The sequence below is a fragment of the Eleutherodactylus coqui genome, chromosome 11 (assembly GCF_035609145.1).
Source record: "Eleutherodactylus coqui strain aEleCoq1 chromosome 11, aEleCoq1.hap1, whole genome shotgun sequence".
Taxonomy (NCBI): Eukaryota; Metazoa; Chordata; class Amphibia; order Anura; family Eleutherodactylidae; genus Eleutherodactylus; species Eleutherodactylus coqui.
The window spans coordinates 90076574-90103364 of NC_089847.1; the positions used below are offsets into that span (position 1 = coordinate 90076574).

The window sequence follows — 26791 nt, forward strand, 5'->3', positions numbered from 1 at the left end:
AGTAGAAGCCTAATTGCTATTTTATGGCAGAGGGAGCTGGATTTTATGTAAAACAAAGATTTTGGAAAACCCTTTTAAGGAATTTGTAAGCTAATGACAGGTTATGTTGAACTGTTGAATTGACAGCTGTATATATTGCTATAGCACTGATTAGAGTTTGGAGTACATTTTCCAACACTTTAGCATATTGACTAGTATTGTCTACCACTGTGGAACACCAGAAGCATTACTCAAAGCTCCTAGGTCCCAATGCCAAAGCTCTAGCATGTTCCCCACATACCATGTGGCATTTATAATACTACTGAATTCTTTCATGCCCGAGGGGCATTGGCTTCTTCATGCTCCTAGGACCAGGTGCAATATGTACCATTGTATCCCTTATAGGCTATGCCCCTATTTGACACCTTTTAGATCATGTCTTTTGTTTTAAGTTTCTATGGCTTAAAGTTAAATGGATGAAATTCAAGTCGCAAGCGTTACAAAATCTAATGTCCCTCCTACATCTTCCATAAAACATTTAATTAAAAATATATTTATTTAGTATTTCGCACTCCAGCACTGGCAGTAGGGAGACATCCCAAAGGTGAATGTTGTATGTCATCAGTTCAATTGACCAGTACTTTAGTATGTTGATTAACTATGTAAGGCCTCATGCCCAGGGCTGTGACGGACTCCGCCAGCATAATATCGCAGCGGAGTCCGTCATGGTGCCCCCAAAGACCCCATACTTACCTCCCAGATCCGCTGTGTGTGTGCAGTACAGCATGTAATGTGCCGGCAGTGCAGGATGACGAGGCCGGCAGCGGGCGGGGACGTGTTATCACGCGATACTTCCGTTGTGCTACGGTGGAAGTATAGCGTGAGAGCTGGACGGCTTCCACTGACTACAATGGAAGTCGGGCGCGTGTATTCCCGCAGCAAATAGAGTATGCAGCGGTTTCTTTCACACTGCGGAATTCCATAGCGTAAACATTGTGGTATTAGGTTCAATAGAACCTAATAACTGCAGCATAACACCGTGGATTTCCAGCCGTGGGCATTAGCCCGAAGGGTGATTTCACACCTGTAGTAGGGACTTCCAGTTTATTGCTCCATTCAGGGAGCAGGAAAGCGGAATCCCCCTGGACAAATGGCTACGTCTTTTGACGGAACCAGACAGCGCCAAACAGACCCCATTGACCGGATGTGCAACCAGAGGTTCCAACACTAATGTAAAACCACCATAACATACAGTGGCAAATAAAGTCATTATGGCCGTTTGCTGGCTGTGGAGTCAGTTGCTACCTAAAGGGGTTGTCCAGTTTAGAAAACCCATTTTCATACACTTTTTTAAGGAATTTTGAGTTAATAGAGGAGGTTACTCTCTTCAGGATATTCATGTTTTGTCCAGAGTGAAAGGTAGCTACAAAGAGCATCTCTTGCTCTGGAGGACTTGTCCTGTCCTGCATTACACAGACAAACCATTGATGTGAATGAGCAATGTGTAATGCTTACCTTCCCCTGTGTTGGCGCAGCAAGGAAACTGAACACTTATTGATAGGTTACCCCATAGATTACAGCTGATCACTGAGGGTTCCAGCAGGTGGAAACATTCTGATCTGCAAGAGTCCCTTCTAACAAGTAGGTATTGTCCAAAGTGAAGAACACTTTTAGCAGGCTAAATTATATAGACTTTACAGAACAGCAGCACTAGTGAGTACATCTTGCTTCTCTGACACAGCTGTGATAGCTATGGCAGAGGATTCCTTCATTCCTGCGGGGACCATGGGGATGAAGGAATCCTCTATCACTGCTGTGGCGGAGGTCCGCAATGCTATCCCATTGCTTTCAATGGGGCTAGTGCAGCTACTGCAAATATTAGCCCTTCCCTGAAAATCATTGCTAGCTGTAAAAAAAAATAAAAAATTTAGTCACCTAGAAGAGCCATCTGGTTCTTCTCTCCAGCCCCAGCAATTGCCTTCTGTCTTCTGGAGGCCAGGGATTGAAAAATCCCCGCCTCCTACGACGGCTGCCTCTGATTGGCTCAGCACTGTGACCAATCAGAGGCAGCACCCATCCATCATTGAATGACAGCTGAGCGCCACCTATGATTGAAAAAATAAAAATGTTATGGCTGTCAGAAAAAAATTAAATTATTTTCTGCCACCATCTTCTAGCAATATTTTATTTTTTAAAGTTTTCATGTTATTTTAGCCGCAGTGTGCACACCATAAAAACAAGATCCCTCCAAAGATGGTGGAATTTAATTTTTTTTACATTTCACTCCAAGTTTTTCAGTACACTATATGGTATATTAAATAATACCATTGAAAATACAACTTATCCCTCTAAAATACAAGCCTTTAGACAGCTAGATCGATAGATAAATAAAAGTTATGATTTTTTGGAGGTAGGGAGGAAAAAAAGAAAATGAAAAGGGCCACATCCTTTAGGGGTTAATTCTATAGGTAATTTAATATAATTACAATAAATACAATAATGCTTAAAGGGGTTCTGTTATTAAAAAAAAAATTCTATACTTACCTATTCCTCCCCAGGCAGTCTACTTACCGCATCTTCTCCCTATCAGTCTTCTCTTGGCGCCTCCAGTTCCCCTGGTCACCTCATGGCAAGCCAGACGGATCCTCTTCTTTTGGTGATGAAGCGTCCATTCCTCACATTCTTTTTCCTGCCGGGCAATGTACGCTATGTCACTAGTGACGTGCGTTTACAGCCTAGCAGGTAGTGCCGATCTATTGCAGAGACTGTGCATGCGCGCTGTCTCTGCAATATATCAGCATTCCTTCCTAGGCTGTGAATGCTATATCACTAGTGACATAGCATAGTTGCCCGGCAGAAAGAAAAATGACGAGAACGAACGCTCCATAACAAGAAGAAGAGGATCCGGCTGGCTTGCGGTGAGGTGACCAGGGGGACTGGAGAAGATCAGCAAGGAGAGGATTTGGTAATGAGTCTGCCTGGGGAGGAATAGGTAAGTATTGATTTTTGTTTTTAATGACAAAATCTCTTTAAAGGGGTTATTTGCATCTCAATTAGTCATAACTGAGATGGGAATACATGTCAGAGCTAGCCGGGGTTGCAGAAACTTCCAGGCTGACTGTTCTATGTTGTTTCCATAACTTCCATAGAAGTGCATGAAAGTTACTGAAACAGTGTAGAACAGCCAGTTTAACTGTGCCTGTAATCCCGGCCACCTCTGGCTGCAGCATACAGATGAAGTGTTCCCATTTCTGCAATGATCTGAGATGGGAATACCCACTTAAACCCAGACACAAGCTGAAAGTTCTAGTTAGGTTAAACAAGTCTGCAAAATACATAAAACATTAGTAATTAACACATGATAGAGTTTCCAAAGGTTCATTATGGAAGGGATAATATATGCTATTTATAACGTGAGTTTATGTTCTATGTTTGCTTGTAAAACAAAAGCACATATGTGATCCTGTACAAAGAAGCTTATTTATCTGCCTATTTTCAGCCAAGTTTAAACAGGCAAGTGAGCCCTGCAGGCCAATGTGTCATGGAAAAAGATCCGGCATTTGTTTGATTCTATTGTACAATCCAGTTTGGACATTTTCTTTTCAGCAATAAAGAAAAAGATTGTTTGGGATTAGAAAAAATATATATTTCCCCCCCAGAAGTCGTATAACAACTCTGCAAATCCCAATGGCTAGGGAATTTGTCATATAATTCTGAATATTGAGTCGACCATATTACTGTTTATATACTGTCTAAACAGCATCAAAGATTGTAAATATATTATTGATTGATTTATTATTCATTTTATGCCAATGCTGGTTGTCATTAGAAACGGTCAATAAGCTTGTTTTCAGACCAATCCCTTTCATCACAGTGATATCATTTTTCTTACATCAGAATATTATATGTGGTATATGGCGTAAAGAGGACAGTTTTCAAAATACAAATTCTCCAAGCAAGCTTCATACAGGCATTATGCTGAGAGAGGGCAGCTCTGAAGCCAGTAGAATTGTAACTACTGCCCTGGAGTATATTACAGCCTGTAAGTCGGGATCAGTACAAGATGGTAATATATTTGCAAAGTTACTTGACTCTTTATGCAGGTCAATTCCTAGAGTTAAATATTGTTTAAAGGTGGATATACACATTAGACACAACGTAATGGGTGTACACTGAAGCGTGATGGTCACATAACAAAATTGATATGGCGCCCCCTTTGGTAAGGGCCTCTGGTGCAGCCTCGCCTTCCTTTTGGGCACTCTTTTGGTAGATTGAAAATAAGTATTAGGATGGCGCTCCTGGGAAGAGCCAGGTAACTGTAATAAGGGGGAAAAAATGAAGGTATTGGACTTACCCGGTGAATAGTGGAGCCTGGACTGAGACTCCACTATCACCTCCACGTCCAAGTAGGCCTGTAAGGAATATATAACTGTAGTTCCCATGTTTCCACCGATCCAGAAGGGCTAAGTCCGGAGAGCCGCTGAGTGTGTGGGTCCCACTGGCGGGTGGGACCCACTAGAGAAACAATAGTAAAATGCACCGAAGTGCAAAGAAAAAATCCCTCAGTGCTGCTTATGGGAAGGAATGCTCCAGGGAACGGATGTATTCCATATAAGAAAATCGCTCCTTTATTATAAAACAAATTCCATTGTGCAACGCGTTTCGTCGTACACCGATTTTTTCAAGCACAATGGAAAATGCTTGCCGGCGCTGATTGGCTGAGACAGTCAATGAAGGGCTGTGATTGGGCATCGAGCAAGCGCCGACAACCAATCACAGCACTCTATTGCCGGAGCCGGGGTTCTCAAACCTGGCCTCCGGCAATAGACTTGGGAGTGCCGAGGAAACCTGGATCAGCTGCAGAGAGCAGCGGCCGCGACCCGGACTGCAGCGGCTAGGTGAGTATTGCTTTTTTTTTCTTTTCAGCATTCTTGGCTGCGTTTTCAGCCGAGGGGCGGAAACAGGGCGGAATCTGCAGCAAACGCAGCGTTGCAAAACGCTACATTTCTGCAAACGCCCTGTATGAGGCAGGCCTAAGCCATGGGCATGTTGATCAGCACTCGTTGCTTTAGTCTACGTGGGCAGATTATCTGCAGCATGTAGGCAAACAATCATTACTAGGATTGTCCATCCCCATGATGTTATCATTGGTTAATTGCACAACTCCCTGCTTACATGTGGAGCTATACAGTCAAACAGCGAGCATTTTTATGCTTGCATAAACGAGCTGATCAGCCAACATATTAATATATCCTCAGCTGATCCTTGGCCCGATAACCGAGCTGTATGAAAGTTCCTCAAGTGTGAAGTGATATTGTGCAATATTCAGAAAGGACAACACTATATTACAAATTGAATTACAGATTATGGTGACAGAGAGGAAGGAGTGCCGTGATTAGGATCAAAGTTCAACGTCATATTAAAACAAATTAATCACAATTACTTAAAGCCAGAGAGGAGCTGAGTCGACTCTTAGACCAGAGATATATAAGGTTTCGGGACCTTGCTAAGAAATACTCCTATGAGAAGTGCCAACAAGTGTTGATGCTCCTTAGCTTGTCTCCTCCACACCAGACCTGGTAGAACTTTTATCCCCCACATTAATGATTGGTTTGGGCACAAAGTGCATAACCCGAGCTCCATCAGAGGTCTTTAGGGAGTATTACCACCATTTGTATAATATTAAGGGGCATTATGACTAAACGCCATTCATTACGACCGAATGTCTTGCATCTGTATGAAAATGTACCATTGGAGGTTAGTGAAAAAGAGAAACCGCAGCCTTTTGCAATTCGTGTATCATTCACTCCCATTATTGAGGGGGAGGTAGTTGCAGCCATTAAGATGACATCGGCTGGGAAATCTCCTGAACCAGACAGATTCACACCTTAGTCTTTTAAATTCGTTATGGAAGCACTTTCACCCTTTTTTACCAAGGTGTTCAATCAAGTATCTCTTGCTTCACCCTTCTCTTGTCAATCATGATGGCCCATATTACAGTTATTCCGAAACTGGGTAAAGACCCTGCCTCTTGTGCCAGTTACTTGTGCTTGACAAAGACCTCAGGTTGTAGGTCGAAACGTTGTCGGTCTTTTTTTAACATGAAGGAATAAATGTTGGACTTTTAAAATATTGAATGCTGCTGGGTCTTCCTATTATGCTTGATGTTTATCTGGGCCTTGGATCCGGACCCAACCCAGCTCTGCATAATCTCTCCTCGCCTTATATTGGGCTTTGAGAACACCAGGAGGCTGTTTAATCTCTGTATGCTGTTGGTTATACAATCTGTTTGTTCTCTTGTGCCAGTTACTGCCCCATCTCCTAGATTAATATAGATGTAAAGATTTTTTCGAGAATACTGATGAATAGATTGGGGCCTTCTCTACCGTCTCTCATCTACAATGATCAAGTCGGCTTTGTATCGGGAGGGGAGGTGAGAGGCAATACCAACAAAGCTCTCTTTCTTCTATCAGGGACTAACTCTATGTAAAGATAATTCTGTTTATTAGCAGTGGATGCAGTAAAGGCTTTTGATCATGACCACTGAGGCTTCCTCCAAGCCTTTCTAAAACAGATTGGTTTAGGGCCTAAATTCCTGGGTAAACCTTTGGCTCTGTATGGACACCCAACAGCCCAAGTAACAACAAAAGGTCTTCTGTTTGAGTCATTCTTTATTCCGATGCCCTCTGTCCCCTTTGCTCTATACTATTGTTATGGTGCACCTTACATTGGAACTTCGGAACAACCTCAGATCTGCTTGTAGGCTCTAAACACTATAAGGCGGCTCTCTATGCAGATGACCTCCTTGTGTATGTTGATGAAGCCTCCATATCTTTCCCTGTGATCCTTCATGAATTTACCTGGTTTGGCCACTTAAGCAACTTTAAAGTCAATCCTGATAAAACTGAAGCACTTAATCTGTCTCTCCCAACCAGGAAAGTTGCCCATTTAACGAGTCAGTTTCCCTTTAAATGGAGGCCATCCTGGTTGCAATACTTGGAAATTCGCCTTTCAGCGGATTTGTCCTACTCATTAAAGCTAGACTATGCTTGACAGATATTCAAAGAAGGGTTTCTCCTGGTTTGGGCAGATCAATGTACTTAAAATGGACATTTCTCCTAGGTTTTTTTCTACTTCTTTCAAGCACTTCTTATTAAACTTCCAGTGCATATTTTTAGTCTGGGTTTCCCTAAATTTGTATATCGGAGGCTGGGTAAGAGACTAAGCTACGTAACCCTGTCTAGTACTAAATCCAATGGAGGAGCCAGACCTGGCCCTGCTTTTCGACAGCCCGAACTTGCCCTGGGACAACGCTGAAGCTCCTTTCTGTGTTGGAGAGTATCTGATGATGTGAGATTGGGAGACATGGTCACTGTTGCTTTATACTCACCGGGCGCTTTCAACCCACTCTGTGCCCACTCTTCCATTTATCTCTATGGGCCTTTACAGCTGCATGTGACATATAAGGTCTGACCATCTGAATAGTATTGAGGAGAATGACCCAGTAGCAGATGGTAAAGTGCATATTGGCTTTTTGCTTTGTAGCTCCTAAAAGTTTAAGCACTTCTCAAACAGCTAAAGCAAATAGACACCATTCACAAGAACAAATATTTAATCTGTCGATGGCTCACTCTAGGTGACTCGCTAATTAACCTCTAGTACTGGAGAGGCTTTAATAGAAATATCAGATTGTGACTACAGGTACTAGGGCCCTTTTACATGGAAAGATATCGTTCAGATTCCCACTATACAGTTCAGTGTAAATTCTGCCAGTGTCTGAACGACAAACGATAAATTAGTTCGCTTATCGTTCAGTTTCAGAGGGCATAAAAATCAGATGACGATTAGCCAGTGTAAACAGGCAGTCATTCTTCTATGAACGACTGCCTGTTTACTGTAAATGGAGATCGATGCTCCGCCTCAATTTAATGAGCGATCATCAGCGCTGTGTAAAAGTACAGGAGCGATTATCACTTTAGCGTCCGATAATCTTTGTAAAAGGACTCTTAGAGCAATATTTATCTACAGTACTCATTAATGGCTTCCAAGATTAAATGAACTGTCTATCATCATAGCTGATTTACGGTCGTTTTACATTGCATGACTGTAGGGTATTTAAGCACCCAAAAGTCATCCAAATGACAATTGCTCCTGCGCTTTCACACAGGAGTGGTAGTCGTTCAGCGAATGGAGGTGGAGCACTCTGAAGATCTCTTACATCCTCCTGCATCCATTCACAGTGAACAGGTAGTCGTTCATAGATTAATGACTGCCTGTTTACACTGAGCAAGGAGTTGCTCATTAGTTGCTTCGTATCAGTCAGATTTCTCGCTCAGTAGTCTGTTAGGTCCCGCATTTACACAGCACATGAATCAGCCAAAATCGCTCATTGACTGATGAGCCCTGACTGATGTTTTTGCAAATCGACCGCAGCTTTTTTAGCTTCATTTACATGAGCAATGAGCATAACTGTATGTACCGGATTGATGGTTAATGCAATAATTTGGGCACATACAGTTCTATTGTTCTCAACAGAACATTGCTGTTGCATAAGACGACAAAAGATGATTTTTGGATATGCTCACCCAATAAAGGAGCACTTGTGATCGATGGCACCTTCACATGCACCGATAATTGTATGAATAAACATTCGTTCACTATCATCTGCCCTTGTAAAAAGCCCTTTAGCAGGATATAACTATGGCCAGCCAGACATTTCCCCTGTAGCAGTCAATGAAATGTTGGAGCAGAGAATATGTTTGTCCACTTCATTGGACCTTCTGTGATCTGAGGGTCGTGGTGGTCGTAGTGACCTGTCAGTTGCACTGTGACCCTATTAGCTTCAATGAGAGTGCAAAGTTGCAGTGCTACATAGCATTCTTTGGTCACGAGACCCCTGTCGTGGCCGAAGCTGCCATGTAGCCCTAGCACAAAGCCCCCACTTACTTTTACTGTAAGTGCTCTTATGTTGCACAGTGACCTTCCCCCCAGCCCCCACCCCATGCTCCACCTCCTAGGTTATGGAATCTACTTTAGATTGATGTTCCAAAAACTTCTACGCCTACACTATTGTGTATGACAGACACACCTGGAATGCCTGCAATATGCATTCAACTAGTCACTGGCACTCCCCAGAACCATTACTAGTGGTTGTGTGTCTACTAGAGGGTTGGCCTTCCTGGGAACTCATGACATTAAACCTGCTTTGTCCAACCAATCGTTTAAGATTTAACAACTAGTACTTAGTTTTGGTTCCAACAGCCCAAGTTCTACAATTGTCTGGTAGGTGAGAGAAATGAGCTTACTGGGCAGTAGCATGATTCAGCGATCAGGATATATGCCAATATTGCCGGGGAGTATATAAATGTGAAGATACAGTATGCCCTAAGGAAAAAGGAAACTGCATCATGCAAATCATACCTAATAATCAAGAACTTTGTTATCACCGTGTTTATGATTTCATCATACATTATCAGTGTATGAACAAGTCATACGATAGTAGAGGGCATTAATGATTTTGACAGGACTTTGGGAAAGTTCTTTTACTTCCTCCTTATGATAGCACTTGTGATAACAGGTACCTTGTATGTCTTATTGTTCAATTATTTATAGCCCTTGCTCATAATTATCATGAAGATTGTAATAATACAGGAATGAAAAATGATGAGAACAATTAATTCAAGGTAATGGTTATTTAAAATACATGTTAATCAAATACGCATGATACCTTAAGGCCCATTTAGACACAACGATTCTCGAACGTCGCTCAAAAGACATCTTTTGAGCGATAATCATTGTGTGCATATACAAGGCAGTTTGAGTGACAGTTTTGAATGTTCACTTTGCATAAGCTGTTAAGTAGCTAATTAACAGCTTATTAGTGTGTAAATGAAGCTCATGCTGTAAACAGAAGACAAGCAGGACCGCAATCTTCTGTATACAGTTGTTCTCTTCTCGGAGAGAGCGCTCAGCTGTTAAATACAGCTGAGCACTCTGAGCGGGGTATACAGAGGACAAGCGGGGCCACTTGTCTTCTGCATACAGATATTGTCTTCTCAGAGCGCTCAGCTAGTATACAGCTGAGCACTCCGAGTGGGGTATGCAGAAGTGAAACTGGACCGCTTGTCTTCTGCAAACCTGTGATTTGTTCTCCGAGAGGGATACCAGCTGAAACAATAGTATCAGCAGTATCCCGCTGAGAACTCAGCACACGGGCCTGATAAGGCTGATCGCTGACTTTTAGCAAGCTAAAACTTAGACATAACGATTATCACTTAAAAGATGCCTTTTGAGTGACTTTTGAGCAAGAATCGTTGTGTCTAAATGGGCCTTTACTGGCAGTGTAGTGAAAGCTCCCTATCTTAATCACCAATGTGAATGAGATTTGTACTGTAAACTAAGAAGCTGAAATCCCTATCAACCATTATTGTAGCACTGGAAGACATCTAACGTGTATGAGTAACTGAGTAACTGATGACCTGCTTTTTTCCCTATACTTTGGCTATCACTGAAGTCTCCCCAAAAACATATGTAGTGGCCCAGAGTTAAGCTCTCATGTCCACTTGCACACATGGATTCCACTGCTGAATCCCGCAGCAGAATCTGTGCATGCCCACTGACAGAAAAATGCATTTTCTTACCTGTCCAGATCCAGCGTGGGTCTCCTCCGTACCGGCGCTGGCAACGTGCCGGACACATGCGCAGTGCAATTTCTTTTTTTAAAATCTCCTACTTCCCAGTGGATCCGCGGCATCTCCACAATGACAGCTGGAGCTGTGCCGCGGATCGGACAGCTTCTGTTGACTTCAATGGAAGCCATCCTGCGTGATCCGCAGAAAAATGGAGCATGCTGCGATTTCTTCCTGCACGTGCGATCCGCAAGCCAGGAAAAAACAATCAAACCCGCATGCTCTAAATTGTTTTGCTGATACTATTGCATCCCTATCGGCGCTTAGAGCTGCTGATCTTCCGCAGGGGAGACTTGCGCAGACTCTATAATTAAAATCCACCCGTGGACATTGAGCCTTCAGGGGCCTCTTCAGCCCTGAGTGTGTTAGTCTCATGTCACTGTTGAGAGTGGTGCAGTGTTACCTGTATTAACACAAAACAGGGCATGAAGGAGTTAATGTCTGGTGTCTGGTATTGTATCAGTCTAGTTATGTCTATTGTCTGTTCTAACTTCTGTGTGCAGGTGCTGTGTAATGTGTCAGGTGTTAGGGGGAGGAGTTAGAGAGAGTGTGAGAGGAGAAGAGACAGGGCTGGTGAAGAGAGGTCAGTGAAAATGGAGATGGAACGGAGAAGGACTGCTCCTTTTGGGGCTGAGCCAGGACGTGGTCTCTCCTTGTGGGAAGTTCCTCTTCTCCGGGGATAAGAATGCAAGAGATGGAGAAAAGTTGGTGTGAGAGTGCAAGTAGCGCCCGCTCCTCCACTGAACCGCAGCTTAAAGAAACCGGTGAGAAACTAATTGCTGTTAGCAACAGAAGTGAATGTGTGTGAAAGACCGTGATGTGTAAAGGCCCATTTACACCAGCAGATGATCGCTCAAGAATCGCTCAAATGACAGTTGAGTGACGGCTTTGAGCGATCATTTTGCATAAACTATTAAGTAGCTACTCAGCTACTTAAGTAGCAATTAGGTGTGCAAATGAAGTCTTCTCTGACTGCAGTTAATAGCCTGAGGCTACTATCTGTGCTCAGATCCTTTGTTCTCCACGGGGAAAAATGCTATCAGCACTCTCCGTGGAGAATGACTGATAAGACTCAGGGATGATTTTTAGGTTAGCTTGAATTTAACGATCAGCTAACAGTGCCCAAAAAACGCACGATGGGTGCACATTTACACGCACCAATTATCGCTAAAACGATCGCCGATTAGCGTTTTTTTTTTTCGTTTTTTTTAAGCGATCATCAGCTGGTGTAAATGGGCCTTAAGAGAGTTGAGAAGCGTCCATCAGATAACAGCAACTGAGGATGTGTGTGCCTTGGGAGAAGAACTGTACTTTGATTTGAATGAGTCAAGGAATATAAAACTAAAAGGTTATTCTGAAGCACTGAATGCTGTACTTTGCAAAGCTCAAGTGAACTGTTTGTAATTGAAAATAACCAAGTTAATCGTGAATAAAAGGAAACCATGTGTCTCCAGTTTTGAAAAGCATTTTGTTGTGGACTGATCATTATTCAGAGCTGGTGATTCTTTACTTGGCCAGGGACACTGGTGTCACGACGACAATCAACAACTACTTTGAGGTAATCAAATTACACTCCCTTATTCTACCCTGCGGGTGGCCAGGCTAGGTTATCCTTTGAAAAAGGGTGACAGTAGAGCCACAGTGAACTGTTTGCCGAAATATACCCGTCGCCCCCTCGGTTGAAGGCCTGGTTCCCGGTCGCTGCACATAACATTTATTTGTTTTTTAAAAACAGGACCCCCAAAATAGAATAATATTAAAGGGGTTGTCCCGCGCCGAAACGGGGTTTTTTTTTTTTAACCCCCCCCCCCCCCCCCCCCCGTTCGGCGCGAGACAACCCCGATGCAGGGGTTAAAAAAACAACCCGCACAGCGCTTACCTGAATCCCGGCGGTCCGGCGTCTTCATACTTACCTGCTGAAGATGGCCGCCGGGATCCTCTGTCTCCGTGGACCGCAGGGCTTCTGTGCGGTCCATTGCCGATTCCAGCCTCCTGATTGGCTGGAATCGGCACGTGACGGGGCGGAGCTACACGGAGCCGGCATTCTACACGAGCGGCCCCATAGAAGACTGCAGAAGACCCGGACTGCGCAAGCGCGGCTAATTTGGCCATCGGAGGGCGAAAATTAGTCGGCTCCATGGGAACGAGGATGCCAGCAACGGAGCAGGTAAGTATAAAACTTTTTATAACTTCTGTATGGCTCATAATTAATGCACAATGTACATTACAAAGTGCATTATTATGGCCATACAGAAGTGTATAGACCCACTTGCTGCCGCGGGACAACCCCTTTAATATATTGTAGAAGTTCAGTACACAGGGGGGCTTGAATGTGTGCTGATCAGCGGGGGGCAGCTGAAAGCCAGAGCAGCGTGGCTGTTGAAAGCTGGGGCAGAGCTGCTGCCGAGAGAAGGCAGAGGTGCTGCTGAAAGCCAGAGCTAGGCAGGGCTGTGAGAGAGAGCTGGAGCTACTCAATGAGAGGGAGGCTGATGTCTGTGGTAGACCAAACTGTGGTATGGCCACGAATCTGATGGGGAAGGACGCCCAGTTGGGTATCAGTATAGACATTTTTGTGACATGTAGTCGCGTCAGGCCAGCATGTTAGTAGTGAGTGAGGAAACTACTGTTGAGTTAGTGCCTTGACAGGGAAGTGTTTGTTATTTTTACAGCACTAAGTGTATGTGCTGAGCACACAATATACGTGCTGCAAGTGGCTGCTGTGTTTCCACTGGGTTTCTTTGTTATGGCTGAAAATTCAAAAAAATAAAGTTACTCCGATTCCTATACGGACTGAGTAAGCCACTGTATCTTTGCCGATCCCACACACACATTGCCTATATATATGTGTGTGTGTGTTCTGCTGATCATCTATTCATTCTCATTCCATAGTAATTTATAATCCTGGTAGCAGATTCTATACCCAGGGCTTTTTAGGGTGGACTATTCCTAGGCTGTTCTACGTAGTATATTTCAATTCATTGTGTTGCTATTTAAGCCCTACATCTTCATATTGATTGCACTCACAGATCCTTCTCCTTTCTGTAGTAAAAACCACTCCATCAGGAGTCAGTTACTATACTCCCTACCAGTTGGAGTATTAAAGCATTTATTTGCAAAGAGATTCTCTTGATTAGGGTAATTAGCATTAATGAGAAAATTTGGGGGAGGGTGTCTTGGGGGGGGCAATTGTTTTCACTTACAAGCATGTATTTTCGGCTGAAAATCACTTCTGCAATATAGTTTTATTAAAAAGTTTGCACTGTTAGTCTTCTGCGGCTTCTATATAACACTGTATGTAGACACTGCAGTCTAAATCTCAATAGATCTGTTAGTGAATTCAATAGGAGCGCTGCCTGCCACTACCAAATCAGGCCATTACAATACGGATAGTGCTATCTGCTTCTAGAACTGTCTGCACTGACAGCAGCGCTAGGAATCAGCTGATATGTGGGGATCCCGAGTGGTGGACCCCCACGATCATCTATTGGTGACCAATCTTGATGATAGGTTATATGGAATATATTCGAACAACCACAAAAAAGCATTCATCCCCTGATGCTACCCAAAATCATCATGTTGTGCCACGATGTTGGAACAGCTGTCCCTTCAGGGGATTAGTATTTGCATCATGCAGGTAGCACTTGTACAGTAGCTAGTACATGACGTCTGGGCAGCTATGTAAAATACAACTTCCTTTGAGGTTGTCAATATCCCTGCACTGTGATGTGATCGTCATTCTCCTCATTGAATGGCAAAATCTATAGAAATATAGATAGAGCCTGGTTTCATGAATATAATGCCAAAAGGGCTGGCAGTACAAGAAAAGATAGGGACTATCTACACGCCACTCATAGCCTGCAGGAAGATGGGAGGCAGCTCTTATGGACACGTATTGCTGCAACTTATGGTTGGGGTTGCCAACTTCCTCTTTAACTTTTTTCAGGACAACTGAACCAAAGATTTTGCATGGCTCAAAATTTTAATGGACATACATCCTGGGCTCAAGATAATGAGCGTGAATCAAAGAGACATCCAGTATATAGGTATTGCACTGGGTTTATATGCAGCGGGCTTGGGAGCCAAGCCAACTCCATACACAGTGAGTGATGCTGACTGCAACAATTAACTTTCGTAACAGAGGGAGCAGGCTTCTTCTGTCTACCTAATGGGCTTCCGACAGTGGGATCACAAAGTTCCAATAGAAAAATGTAAAAAAAAAATTTGGTATCGCCATTAGAGATGAGCGAGCACGCTCGGATAAAGCAGTTACTCGAGTGAGCAGTAACTGCTTACTGGTCTGAGCAGGCTCGAGGGGCCGGCGGGGGTGAGTGGGGGGCGGTGGGGGGAGAGAGCTCTCTCACTCTCCCCCTCACTCACCCCCGAGCCTGCTCGGACGAGAATGCAGTTACTCGAAAAGAGCGATGCTTTGGACAATAATAATAATGCAGTATAAAAAGGCCCTAAAAAACTTACTGTCTGAAATACTAACCTCACTGAATACTAGACTACTTTCATCATCACCATGGTACTGTTGCTGTATGCAAACTATCACAAATGGGCTATATGCAAAGTAGAAAGGAAGGGCTTTGAAAAGGTTAATCCAGGCAGGCTTTGTGGAAAGAAGTGTAAGTCATTCTCGAGTCACAGCAATATGCTACAGGTGAACCGCTGCAGCCGGTGATTGCCTGCAGCGATGCCATCTCCCTGCGTCAGAATGTCATTGCTGCAGCGGAATGTAGAGGGTGGCCGAGGACTGGACAGCATTGGAACAGTAGTGGCAGGGGACTGGTGAAGTAAGTGTGCCTCTATTATATAGGTACACTTTTAAACAAGTGTTTTTTTTAGTTGAGTAACCTCTTTCATGAATGGCGTTTATTTCTTATTCTGCATAGTGTTAGAACAGCAGTTAGTGTTCCCGAGATGTCCATCCTACTAGAACTGGTGATAGGAAGTTGCAAACAAAGTTAACAGTTTTAGAGGTTTTGGTGACTTCCTTTTGGTCACCCAGTCTACATACAAGTATACACAAATACTTCCCTGCCCTCTTTTTCCCTCCCCTTGCTTCCCTACTTCATATTGGTGAATCTCCTGTGAATTATATCATTAGACTTTAACTTTTCCAATCCAGTGTCTGACCTCGTCTGACATTGAGATTTTCCTACACAGCTCCAAGGTCTGACACATGTTTATAACACAATGCAGAAGAGAGCTCCGTCATCGTGGTTCTCTTCTGCATATGTATATTACCGGATGCAGAGGAGAGCTCGGACTTTGGAGTTCTCCTCTGCATACTATAATATACATATGCAGAAGAGAACCACGATGACGGAGCTCTTTTTTTTGTAGACATCTACATTGGAGTTCTCCTCTGCGAAGTGTAATAATAAACATATGCAGAAGAGAACTCCAATGACTTGGGCTTCTCTTCTGCATAGCGATATACATATATAATTAATATATATATATATAATTTTATATATATATATATATATATATATATATATATATATAAACTCCCTTTTAATTTTCAAAAAATTGATAATATCAACATGTTCATTTTTATGTGTTTCTGTTGAGTAATTCCAAGGAATCCACAATGAGCGTTCCCACCCAAAAGAAGGCCATCTGCACACAGGTGGATTTTTTGCTGATCTGGAACTGGCATCTGCACCGCAGATCCGCAGCCGATGCCGTCCATAGCATGCTATGAAAAAATGCTTTTTCCTGCACATTAGCGGAAACCAGTTGCGGTTTCCGCAAGTGGAGGAAAAATCGCAGCATGCTCCATTTTTGCGTGGATTCTGCACAGATGGTTTCCATTGAAGACAATGGAAGCCATCTGACCTGTGGCCCATCCACAATGTACATTGCGGACAGGTTGCAGCATCCGCGTCATCGCTTAGCAACAGCGCAGGAAAAAAAGGGGGGAGCCCTCTCTCTATCCCTCTCCCCCCCACTCCCCGCTGCAACCCCCCACTCACCCACGGTGCCCCCCCGAATCTTTTTGCCCCAATTACGGAAGTACTCGAAAATCACGGCGCTCGGGCGAAAAGGGGGCGTGGCCGAGTACGCTCGCTCATCTCTAATTATAGCACATATAATAGAGCCATGTCTCAACTTGGAACTCTGCATAAATCACAGGAAATATGCCTCCAAGTACCCAACACAAGAGCACATCACCGTCTCTTGCACAACCTGGGTACATAAGGGCAATTAAAACAAGTTGATCTTAAATTGACTGCTAGCCCATAAAAATCCAGACTTATCACAGCTCTCCCAGCAGATAACATGAAGGGAACACACTGCAATGGATAATAACTTATTTACTGCTCTGCTGTATGGGCCAGGCCAGAACTTTGAACCGTGAATACGTTTTAGACCCACAACTAACAGTGCGCTTTCAAGCGAAGCGAGAATGAAGGCATTCCAGGCTTAAAGGGCCCCTGTCATGTCCTCTGCCTTGAGCACGGTGTCCCATAGACTTGTATAGGAGAGAGCGGCCACGGGGCTCTGAAAAGAGTCAGATTTTCCAGCACCGTGCGATCTTCAGAGGGCGACTGTACTGGATCATAGCAGCTGGTAAGTATAAAAAATACATCACCCGGCTCCCCGTCACGCTCCCTAACAGCACCATAACTTAGTTTATAGTGCTTTGGGGACGTGACAGGTTCCCGTTCTATGAATATACTGGTTATTATTTCTTCACGTTGTCTGGATTTTATGAACATTGTTAAGAATCGCAGTAACATTTCGGACAAGGTCCTTCGTCTGGCTAGTTGCAGGGGTTGTATATTAGATGTGGAGCCCTTGACGGTTGTTTTATGATGTTTTTCTTTTTGCTGAAATGTCTATATAGTTTTTTCATGTATGAGCATTTGCTAATGTTTCCATTAAAGGGGTATTCCAGACTTTTTTCAAGTAATGACCTATCCATTATTTTATATGTGATTTATAACATACTTTTAAGGGGATCCACTCAGTGTTGTTGCTTTTGGCAAATACATTGGTTTTGGCATTGACTATCCATTTGATAGGTCATCAGTAATTGATGGGGATCTACTACTCCCGATCCCCTTCCATCAGCTGATCGCCCGGCCTGCTGTCAGTGCAGTGGGGCTGGATGTCATTATTAGTGGACAGGTAAGGGTGTGGGAGTGTCGCGCTTCTATTGCATTTCCTACTCCTTGGTTATGGACAAGACAAAAAAAGAAACACTCACTTCTTTTCTCCCCCTGGCAAGCGGTACAGTGACGTTACTGGTCTGTACTGATAGCGGAAGTCAGGTGACCCCTGCAGCCAACCAGAAGCCACAGTGTCACCATTCTAAAATTCTGGCATGATGGTGCCCAGAATGTCAGCATTCATACCAGGAGAATTGGTGGTGACGCGGTAATTTCTGATTGACTGCAGAGGTTACCTGACTTCAGTACATACCGGGATCGTTTTCTGAAAGTTCCCATTCCTGTTTATGGTTTGCCCTTGCTCTGTCCTGCATCTGTGTGCTCTTTCGTCTGTTGCCAGTTCCTACATTAGCTGCCCCCATCAGGGATAGTCAAACCCGAAGTTCCAGCGCAGGGCCCCCCTTATTGGGCCGAACGCCTTGCTGGTAGGTAGGGGCCTGCCATTCCCTCTGCAGCCAAGAGTCAGTCTCCATTTTTCTGGCAACAATCCCCCTATCTGAGGAGTCAGCTGCCAACCACTCCAGGACTGTTCTAGGCTTGCTTGGTCCAGGGGATTCACAATCTGTAACAGGCAACTGTTGACATATTTTTCTCAAGTTGGACAACCCCTTTAAGCCACAACCCTTGGCCCTGCCCCTCAGTCATTTTATATCCAAACATGGAATAAATCCAAAGGACATTAACCCCTGTGTTCTCTGCAGGATTTCCAGTTTGCTTTAGGACTTGCAGAAAACCCTTCATACCAACATTGCTTACTTCTATCATTCATGTTGAGGTTGTGGTAGGAGATATTCAGTGCCTCCAGTGCCTTGAAGTCTTCATTACTGCTTATGAAGATTTTCCAATATGCAGTAAACAGAATTATTCCCTTCTATGAATATTTGCCTATAGAAATAGTAAACCCTCAACTTAGTAAAAGGGTAATTCATTTTACTATGAAAAATAGGAACTTCGGTGTTTCGGTCATAACTTTCCTGTTGCATAAAGTTTTGGACTTCCAATAGTATTTGCAGATGGAGGGCTACAAATGCTGCGCTGGCCTGAGCTACACACATGGGTGATTCAATTCCAAGCATACGTAAAACTGAAGTAAATGGTTCCTAAAAATCGATTCCTCATTATTTTTTGTTATATCAAGTTTCTTTCTGTTTACAGTCTTACGTCAAGGGTGTGGCCTGGAAGGGGGATATGCCCTGGGTGGGATCCTAAAAACGTTTGTGTGTATAAGAACTTAGGGTACCTTTACACGGGATGGCTATTGGCCAAATAATCAGTCAAAAGAGCGAATTCAAACAGTGGTTGTTCAGTGTAAACATGGCCACTGACAGGATGACCAGCAATAAGTCACTAGTTGTTTCGCTTCAGCTTACCCAAAAATAGTTGCTGGTTGATCAAAAGTCGTTTGGTGTAAAGTCATAGTCATTCTGGCTTGCAAATGAATCTGCATGGAGATGCCCTCTATGTACAGTGTCTTGGCAAAGAGCTAATTAACAATCATTGTTAAAAGTAAATGAACGATTGTCATTCGCATTCTTCAACAACTTTTCTGATGGTACCTTTACTTATTATCAAGCAGTATTGTCCTCTCATAACCTACAAGTTTCCTGATGGTATGCAAGGAATGTGAACAGAGCCCTTCATTTTGCGTAAGGGTGAGAACAAAGAATGTTTACTGTTGTAGTAGAATAGCGCCCTTCCCCAATCCACAGTAGATGATGGCAGGTAACATGGTAGCCAATCCATCTGGGAGAAAATATGATGCTTTTAATTAAGGTTAGCTATAGAGATCTGACTAGTGCACTCAGTCTTTGTGCACATCTGCCAACAACCTTCTTGTTTATGGATGTTATCCACCATTATTCACCTGAGAACTTGCCACTGCATCACTGGGTCTCTTGGACCCATGGATGTAGCGCCAACAGACAAAGGCATTGCTTGAGTCTGTCTCAAAGATCAATGGCACAAGCCCCAAAACATATGTCCCCTCTTTCTTAAATAAAAATGAATACATTGGATTCAGGATATCTGTAAGACAACCTTTATAACACAATGGACTCGGTGATTCTGCTCTAATGTACCTCTAAATAAAATAATGCAGTCACCAATAGCCAGATAGAAGCTATGCACAGTGATAGTGATTATAGTGCAGTTACATCCAGTGATCACAGGTGGCGTCTTCTCTAATCGGAGTTGTTCACTGTCCCTTCTTTTTCTCTATGTGGGTCCAAACCTCCATGAAGAATTTTTCTAGCTACAATTCGTCTCTCCCTATCCTACTGCTTCCCCCAGTGCCCTACTTAACACCTCCTCCATAGTAATAGTGCCCACCATTGAACCCCATACTGTTCTAGTGACCCATACAGTAATAATTCCACCATACTGCCCACCACACAATTCCACCAATTATGATCCCTCTGTGCCTCCCCCACCCACACAAAACACGTTTTTCCCTCTTTGGTCCCCCACAGGGTAACTGAACCTCTCTTTTCCCTGAAATAATGTCTCTCAAGGTAATAGTGACCCCTCTGTGTCCTGAATTAGAAGTGCCTTCTAAAAAGTAATAATGCCTCTTTAAGTAATAGTGCCTCACAAACTACTTTTACCCCCCTCTGAGCCCCCACAAAGTAATTGTGCTTTTCTATATCCCGAATAGTGCCCTAATCACTGTCACAAATAGTGCCTCTTATATGCCCAAAATAACTGCACACAGTGCCATTTTTACGCCCCTCCAAGCCCTCAGGAACTGATAGTGCACCTTATGTGTTCCACCGACAGATAGTACTCTCCCAAATAACCTATGCCAGGTTTGCATTTGCTGTTGTCCTCACTGTACTGCTGCTTTGACAAACTTCATCTGTCACACTACAGCCTTACTATATCGGATCACAGCAGCATGTACAGCATAGACCGGGCAGCTCTCCCCTCTGCTGCTCTTTGGCGCTATATACCCTGAGAACAGGAGAGCTGCGGGGAAGGAGCAGGCCGGGCTATGTACTGCTGCAAACCAATGTAATAAGGCAGCAACATGACAGATGAAATTTGTCAAAGCAGCAGAACCATGATAGCAAGCTTGGCTACCACTTTGATGAGGGGGCTTTTGGATCCCACTGACTTAGAAACCCACTCACAAGTGCGACCTCACCGATCCCTACTGCTATACCACTGGCAGCATGTTCCATGGATCCAGGTGTCTATTTCCAATAAAACATCTGTAAACAGTAAAAGTCTCATTCACTTATATATGTTGGCCACTTGCTTAATATTTTCACTTTTTAGGCAAAACAAATACAATCCTATGGCTAATGCAGTGTACGTTGCGCCTTTTTTGATGCAAATCAATTTAGACAAATTTACTATTGACTTGCTAACAGATGAAAATTCTTTTGGGCACCCTCTATAGGTATATAGTAAATATTATATGTATTTAAAATGTTATATGCATTTATCATAGACGTAAGATAGGAGAATAGAAGATATGAATTGGGAGGCAGGCAGGTAACATATTTTCTGTACATGGTACATACTATGTACGCATACCATGGTACATGGTATGTGTGTCGGTACTGCATGGATGATCGATGAAAAGTCTTACCTGACTGTCACGCTGCTATAGATCAGGCATTGTGTGCCGCCATCAGGGCTAGTCAAACCCAAGGTTCCAGCGCAGGGCCGCCCTTATAGGGACAAACGTCTTGCTGGTAGGTAGGAGCTTGCCATTCCCTCTGCAGCCAAGGGTCAGTCTCCATTTGTGTGGCAACAGTCCCTCTATCTGAGGAGTCTGCTGCCAACCACTCCAGGACTGTTCTAGGCTTGGTTGGTCCAGTGGATTCACAATCTGTAACAGGCAGTTGTTGAAATATTTTTTGGGAGGCAGGCAGGCAGGCAACACATTTTCTGTACATGGTGCAAAGTATGTGTGTCGGTACTGCATAGATGATCGATGACAAGTCTTGCCTGACTGTCACACTGCTATAGATCTGGCATTGTGTAAAGATTGAAAGGGAAGGCAGACGTTGGGACAGAGCAGGGGCTATACTTTTCTATAAAGTACGGGGAAGGGTGGTTTCTCTGTGGGTTCTGCTATCTTGCTCCATTCGAGCGGCAGGAAAGGGGAATCCCTATGGCTGAACAGCTCTGTGTCAGGACGGAACCAAACAGCGCCAAACAGACTCCATTGACTATAATAGGGTCGTTTCGGTTTCCGCTCAGCTGGCCGGCATTTAGATGGAAGAAAAAGCACTGCATACAGCACTTTTTCTTCCGGCATTTTGAGCCGGATCTGCGATGGAAGTTCCGACCGATGGTTCCGACACGGATATGAAACCAGCCTGACTTCGTGTCTGAATGTAACTAAACCATAAAAAAATTCTACATTTATTCGTTGATCGTCGTCTGTCAGTATCAGACAAATAACATGACTTCTGTTTTCTTACAGCTGATGCAGCAATGAGTCAGTCAGGATCTACTGGGAGCAAGCACGGATCCTCCAAGTAAGGCTCTTATGAATTAAAGGGGTATTCCAGCAAAGTGAAAGTTATGTGCATCATAAAGCGATAATTGTGCAATATAATGTGATTTGTCTTACAAAGCTGCAGAGATATAACTTTACCTGTGGTCTATCCCCGCTTAGTTCTCCATTGATATCTTCAATGGTTATGACCTGTACGCCCCGCTGTTTTACTAGTCTGGCATCCTCAGTGCCTTCAGATTCTGTGATGACATGAATGTGCACTCACCAGTAACTGGTAATGGAGCATTATGGGAGATGTAGTTTTTCACTCTCCGGTGCCATTTAAAATAACGATGGAAAACTGAAGCTGGCTGGAAAAAAGCAGCAGCGGCGACGTAGGTTGGCTAAAAAGGTACTGGAGTTCAGCTCGATGATTTAGATATTTGGAATAATGGCCATTTAAGGAAATTTTGAAAATTTTCTCCAGTCTCCAGAATACCCTTTTAGGTTTTACAATTTTAAATACTTGCAGTTGATTATATAGAACATGATATGGAGCATTTTTTTTTATCCTAGCTCCATTACTGAAATCTGAGGTGATTAACCATCAGAGATTATCTAACACATGAGTCTACATTAACTAAAAATGCAAATAAGGGAGATGGAATAAATCCTCCACAGTGCCACCTATTGAAAGGCAGCATTCCTTCGAGTCAAAGTGGGACTTTTTATACAAGTCTTGTTACAATGACTGGGAATCAAAAGCAAAGCCAGACTCCATGTACATACAGCTGTTTCCGGGTTATTGCCCATCATCAGTGTACAGTAGGAGTCTGGCTTTTGCTAGTGAGAGGCCTGGGACAGGGGTCAGAAACATGGAGTCTGGCTTTGCTTTTGATTCCCAGTCATTGTAACAAGACTTGTATAAAAAGTCCCACTTTGACTCGAAGGAATGCTGCCTTTCAATAGGTGGCACTGTGGAGGATTTATTCCATCTCCCTTATTTGCATATTACCCAGAGGAGCGTGCGTGGCCATTTGAGTCTCCTCACTTAGTTTATAGTATATAGTTGCTCTCCCTAAGGAGAAAAGAGCATTTCTGACCTCTAGATTAACTCTAACATATTAACCACTTTAAAGAGAGCTCATCACCAGGTTCATGCTGTCCGAATCACATCATTACCAACCACATCATTCATGCAAGTACCGTCAAGACCCCCATTCTCAGGATCAGTGGGGGTCCTAGTGATTGGACCCCCACCGATCATAAAGTTATCTCCTATCTTATAGATAGGTAAAACTTAATATTTTGGTATAACCCCTTTATCTTCTTATCACTAATTTTGAGAAATCCTGCCACCCTTGGCCCAAAAGCTACTAATTTAGCAACTTTCTGCATCTCTGATAAATCACCCCTTTTACTCATGTCAATAACGAGTGATATGTGAGCAGACAGCCTATTGCATGCCTCATATACCCACTAAGCCAGCCCACTACAAGTCACTTCCTACATGTTGCCGATGTGAAAAGTAGGAGGTGGTCATAATAATGTAAATAGATTGTGTAGTTTTCCAGATTCAAAACTATTGGTGACCTATCCTCAAGATAGTTCATCAATAGTGGCTTAGCAGGGGTCTGCCACTTGGGTCCCCTGTTGATCAGCTGATAAGAAACTACTATGGACCACTGAAGCTGTCAAAATGCCGTCTGTAGTGTTGATAACTCGTTTGGAATTGAAGCTCTCTCCCATTCACTTTAATGGGATAGGTCACCGATAGTTTTTATTATGGAAAACCCCTATAAACATTTATCCCAGGCCTAAGGATGCTATTACACAAGTGCTGGTGGCAGCCACTAGCAATCATGCTTTCCCAACAATTGCTGGGCAGCACAGGTGCCTCTCAGCAATTAGCACTGTTAACAAGCTGTAACAGCATTAAATGCCAGGCGGCACCTCCTTACAGATACCACCTGCAATTATTGGGAAAACATGAGCCTTAGTGTCACGTCTTTCATAGACATAAGGATGATGCTACAAATAGCGACAATTATGCATCAGTTTTGAATTCAGAAAATTTCAGTTCTATCATATTGGCTGCAAAACAGACACACAATGCCCCTGCCATATGGCCTGACCCCAATGCTCTTAACCTATGGCTAACAATTGTTTATTGATTTGCTGTGATTCCTCGCAGGCGAACAGTGCCGGACGGACCCCATTGACTATAATGGGGTCCGTCCGCTTTCCGCTCAGCTGCCTGGCTTTTGGATGGAAGAAAAAGCGCTTCATGCAGCGCTTTTTCTTCCAGTATTTTGAGATGGATTTGTGATGAAACCTCCGACCAAAGGCCATAATGCCAATGTGAAACCGACCTCATATGTACATTTCAGATCACTAAAAGCTCTATTCACAATGATGTTATGGCATCTATCATTATAGGAGTCATGGTAGCTATTGTATGACGGATCCATTGTGTTCAATCACACTGTAGTATACTGTATCATATACATATTATTACTATGTTCTCTGGCCAGTTATTGTTTTACGCAGCATTACCACACAAAATATTTGCCATTTTATCAGTAAGGGCTCAGTCAGGCAGGCGTCTTTTGCGGTGCATATTTTTTGCGTTTGCGATTCGCATCCATTAGAACCAATGCTTTTCAATGACAGCAGTCACATATCCCATTTTTACCTGCGCACAAAAATTTGCATCGGTAAAAATAGGGCAGCGAATCGCAAAACGCAACTAACAGAGGCATTCAGGATTTATTGGATGTGAAACCCCTGGATATGGTCAATGGCAACATACAGAGAAGATCGCGATCCTCTGGCACAGCTGTGGCAGAGGATTTTTCCAAATCCGCAGGGAGTCCCCTCATCACTGAACACTGTGACAGCATTGTCACAATGTCCAGTGAAAAGGGGACTTCCTGCAGGGATGAAGAATTCTCCTGCCACAGCTGTCACAGTTGTGGCACAGAAGCGCAGTATTCTCTCATTGCTTTCAATGGAGCCGGCGCTTCTGCAGCCCCATTGAAAGCAATGGGCGGCCGGCAACCCTTACAATGATTTTCGGGGAAGGGCTTTAAATATAAGCCCTTCCTTGAAAATCATCCTTAGAATGTGTAAAAAAATATATACTCATCTCTCCGCCACTGCTGGGGCTCAAGAGCGTCTAGCCACTTGTCCTCCTGAACTGCTAAGAAGTGCTTTCAGCAGGTGGGGATTTAAAATCCCCACCTGCTGAAAGGGCTGCCTCTGATTGGCTTAGCGCTGTGACCAATCAGTGGCAGCGCTCAGCCATTGAATGACAGCTGAGCGCTGCCTGTGATTGGTCCCTGCGCTCAGCCAATCAGAGGCAGCGCTCAGTCATTCATTGACCACAAGGTGAAACCCTTGGTTGTGACAGCATTCGGGGTTTCACATCCAAGAAATCCCCTGCTGCAACTGTCACAGGGGATTCCTTTATGGGCGAATTTTGAACACATGCGTTTTGTGCAAAAAAAACAGCGTGTCTGACTGAGCTCTAAAGAAGCAACTCTAAAATAAGTACATATAGCCAAAATGTATTATGGATAAAATTATTATTTTTGCTTTTCAGTGGAGGACCAAGCAAAATGAGTGCAAAAGATTTATTTGGTAAGTTCAGCATCAGTTCTGTGTATACTGTGTATTGTTTATGTGGTTCAGTCTTATATATTGGGACATCTCACCCTTAGTGTCTCATAGATATATTAAGTATTATGTACAGTATATTAATTACAGTTTCTGGCTGGTTTGTACTCATCAAATAGCACAGGTATCTATACGGCTTTTCTAGTTTTATTTAAGTAAAGATTAGAGATGAGCGAGCGTACTTGGAAAAGCACTACTCGCTCGAGTAATGTGCTTTATCCGAGTATCGCTGTGCTCGTCCCTGAAGATTCGGGTGCCGCTGCGGCTGACAGGTGAGTCGCAGCGGGGAGCAGGGGAGAGCGGGCGGGAGAGAGGGAGAGAAAGATCTCCCCTCCGTTCCTCCCCGCTCTCCCCTGCAGCTCCCCGCTCTGTGCCGGCACCCGAATCTTCAGGGACGAGCACGGCGATACTCGGATAAAGCAAATTACTCGATCGAGTAGTGCTTTTCCGAGTACGATCGCTCATCTCTAGTAAAGATTAAAGTTATCGATACACAAAAAATATTGTTTCTAGTTTAATCCAGCCCATAATTAGAAACATTTTTCCTATTTACACTTATTAAAATAATGCTTCCATTCCCAGATATTTCAAAACTAATGTTAGAATAGCGCCACCTGCTGTTTCCATTGAAGAGCCTATCAAGGTCCAAGGTGCTCACACTACTCAGTCTTGTTTCTCTGCAGTAACACTGCCTCACTCTTATCAGTTGCTCAGTATCTCCTCTCCAGAGAAGACGCAGCAACTTCAGAAGCGGCCGCCCACCGCACCAGGGATCCCTCCATATACCCAGTGGAGCAGAGAGAGAAGCAAGACTG

General features: G+C 43.6%; 1 protein-coding gene across 1 annotated transcript in view; it reads left to right on the forward strand.

Annotated features, from left to right (window-relative positions):
* EPS8L2 (EPS8 signaling adaptor L2) overlaps positions 1 to 26791 on the forward strand; it is a 111744-nt gene that overhangs the window by 48057 nt on the left and 36896 nt on the right. Inside the window, exons 2-3 of the mRNA XM_066583007.1 lie at positions 22284 to 22338; positions 25903 to 25940. Of these exons, the coding sequence (XP_066439104.1) occupies positions 22295 to 22338; positions 25903 to 25940 (82 nt within the window). The 5' untranslated portion in view covers positions 22284 to 22294. The remainder of the gene's footprint in view (positions 1 to 22283; positions 22339 to 25902; positions 25941 to 26791) is intronic.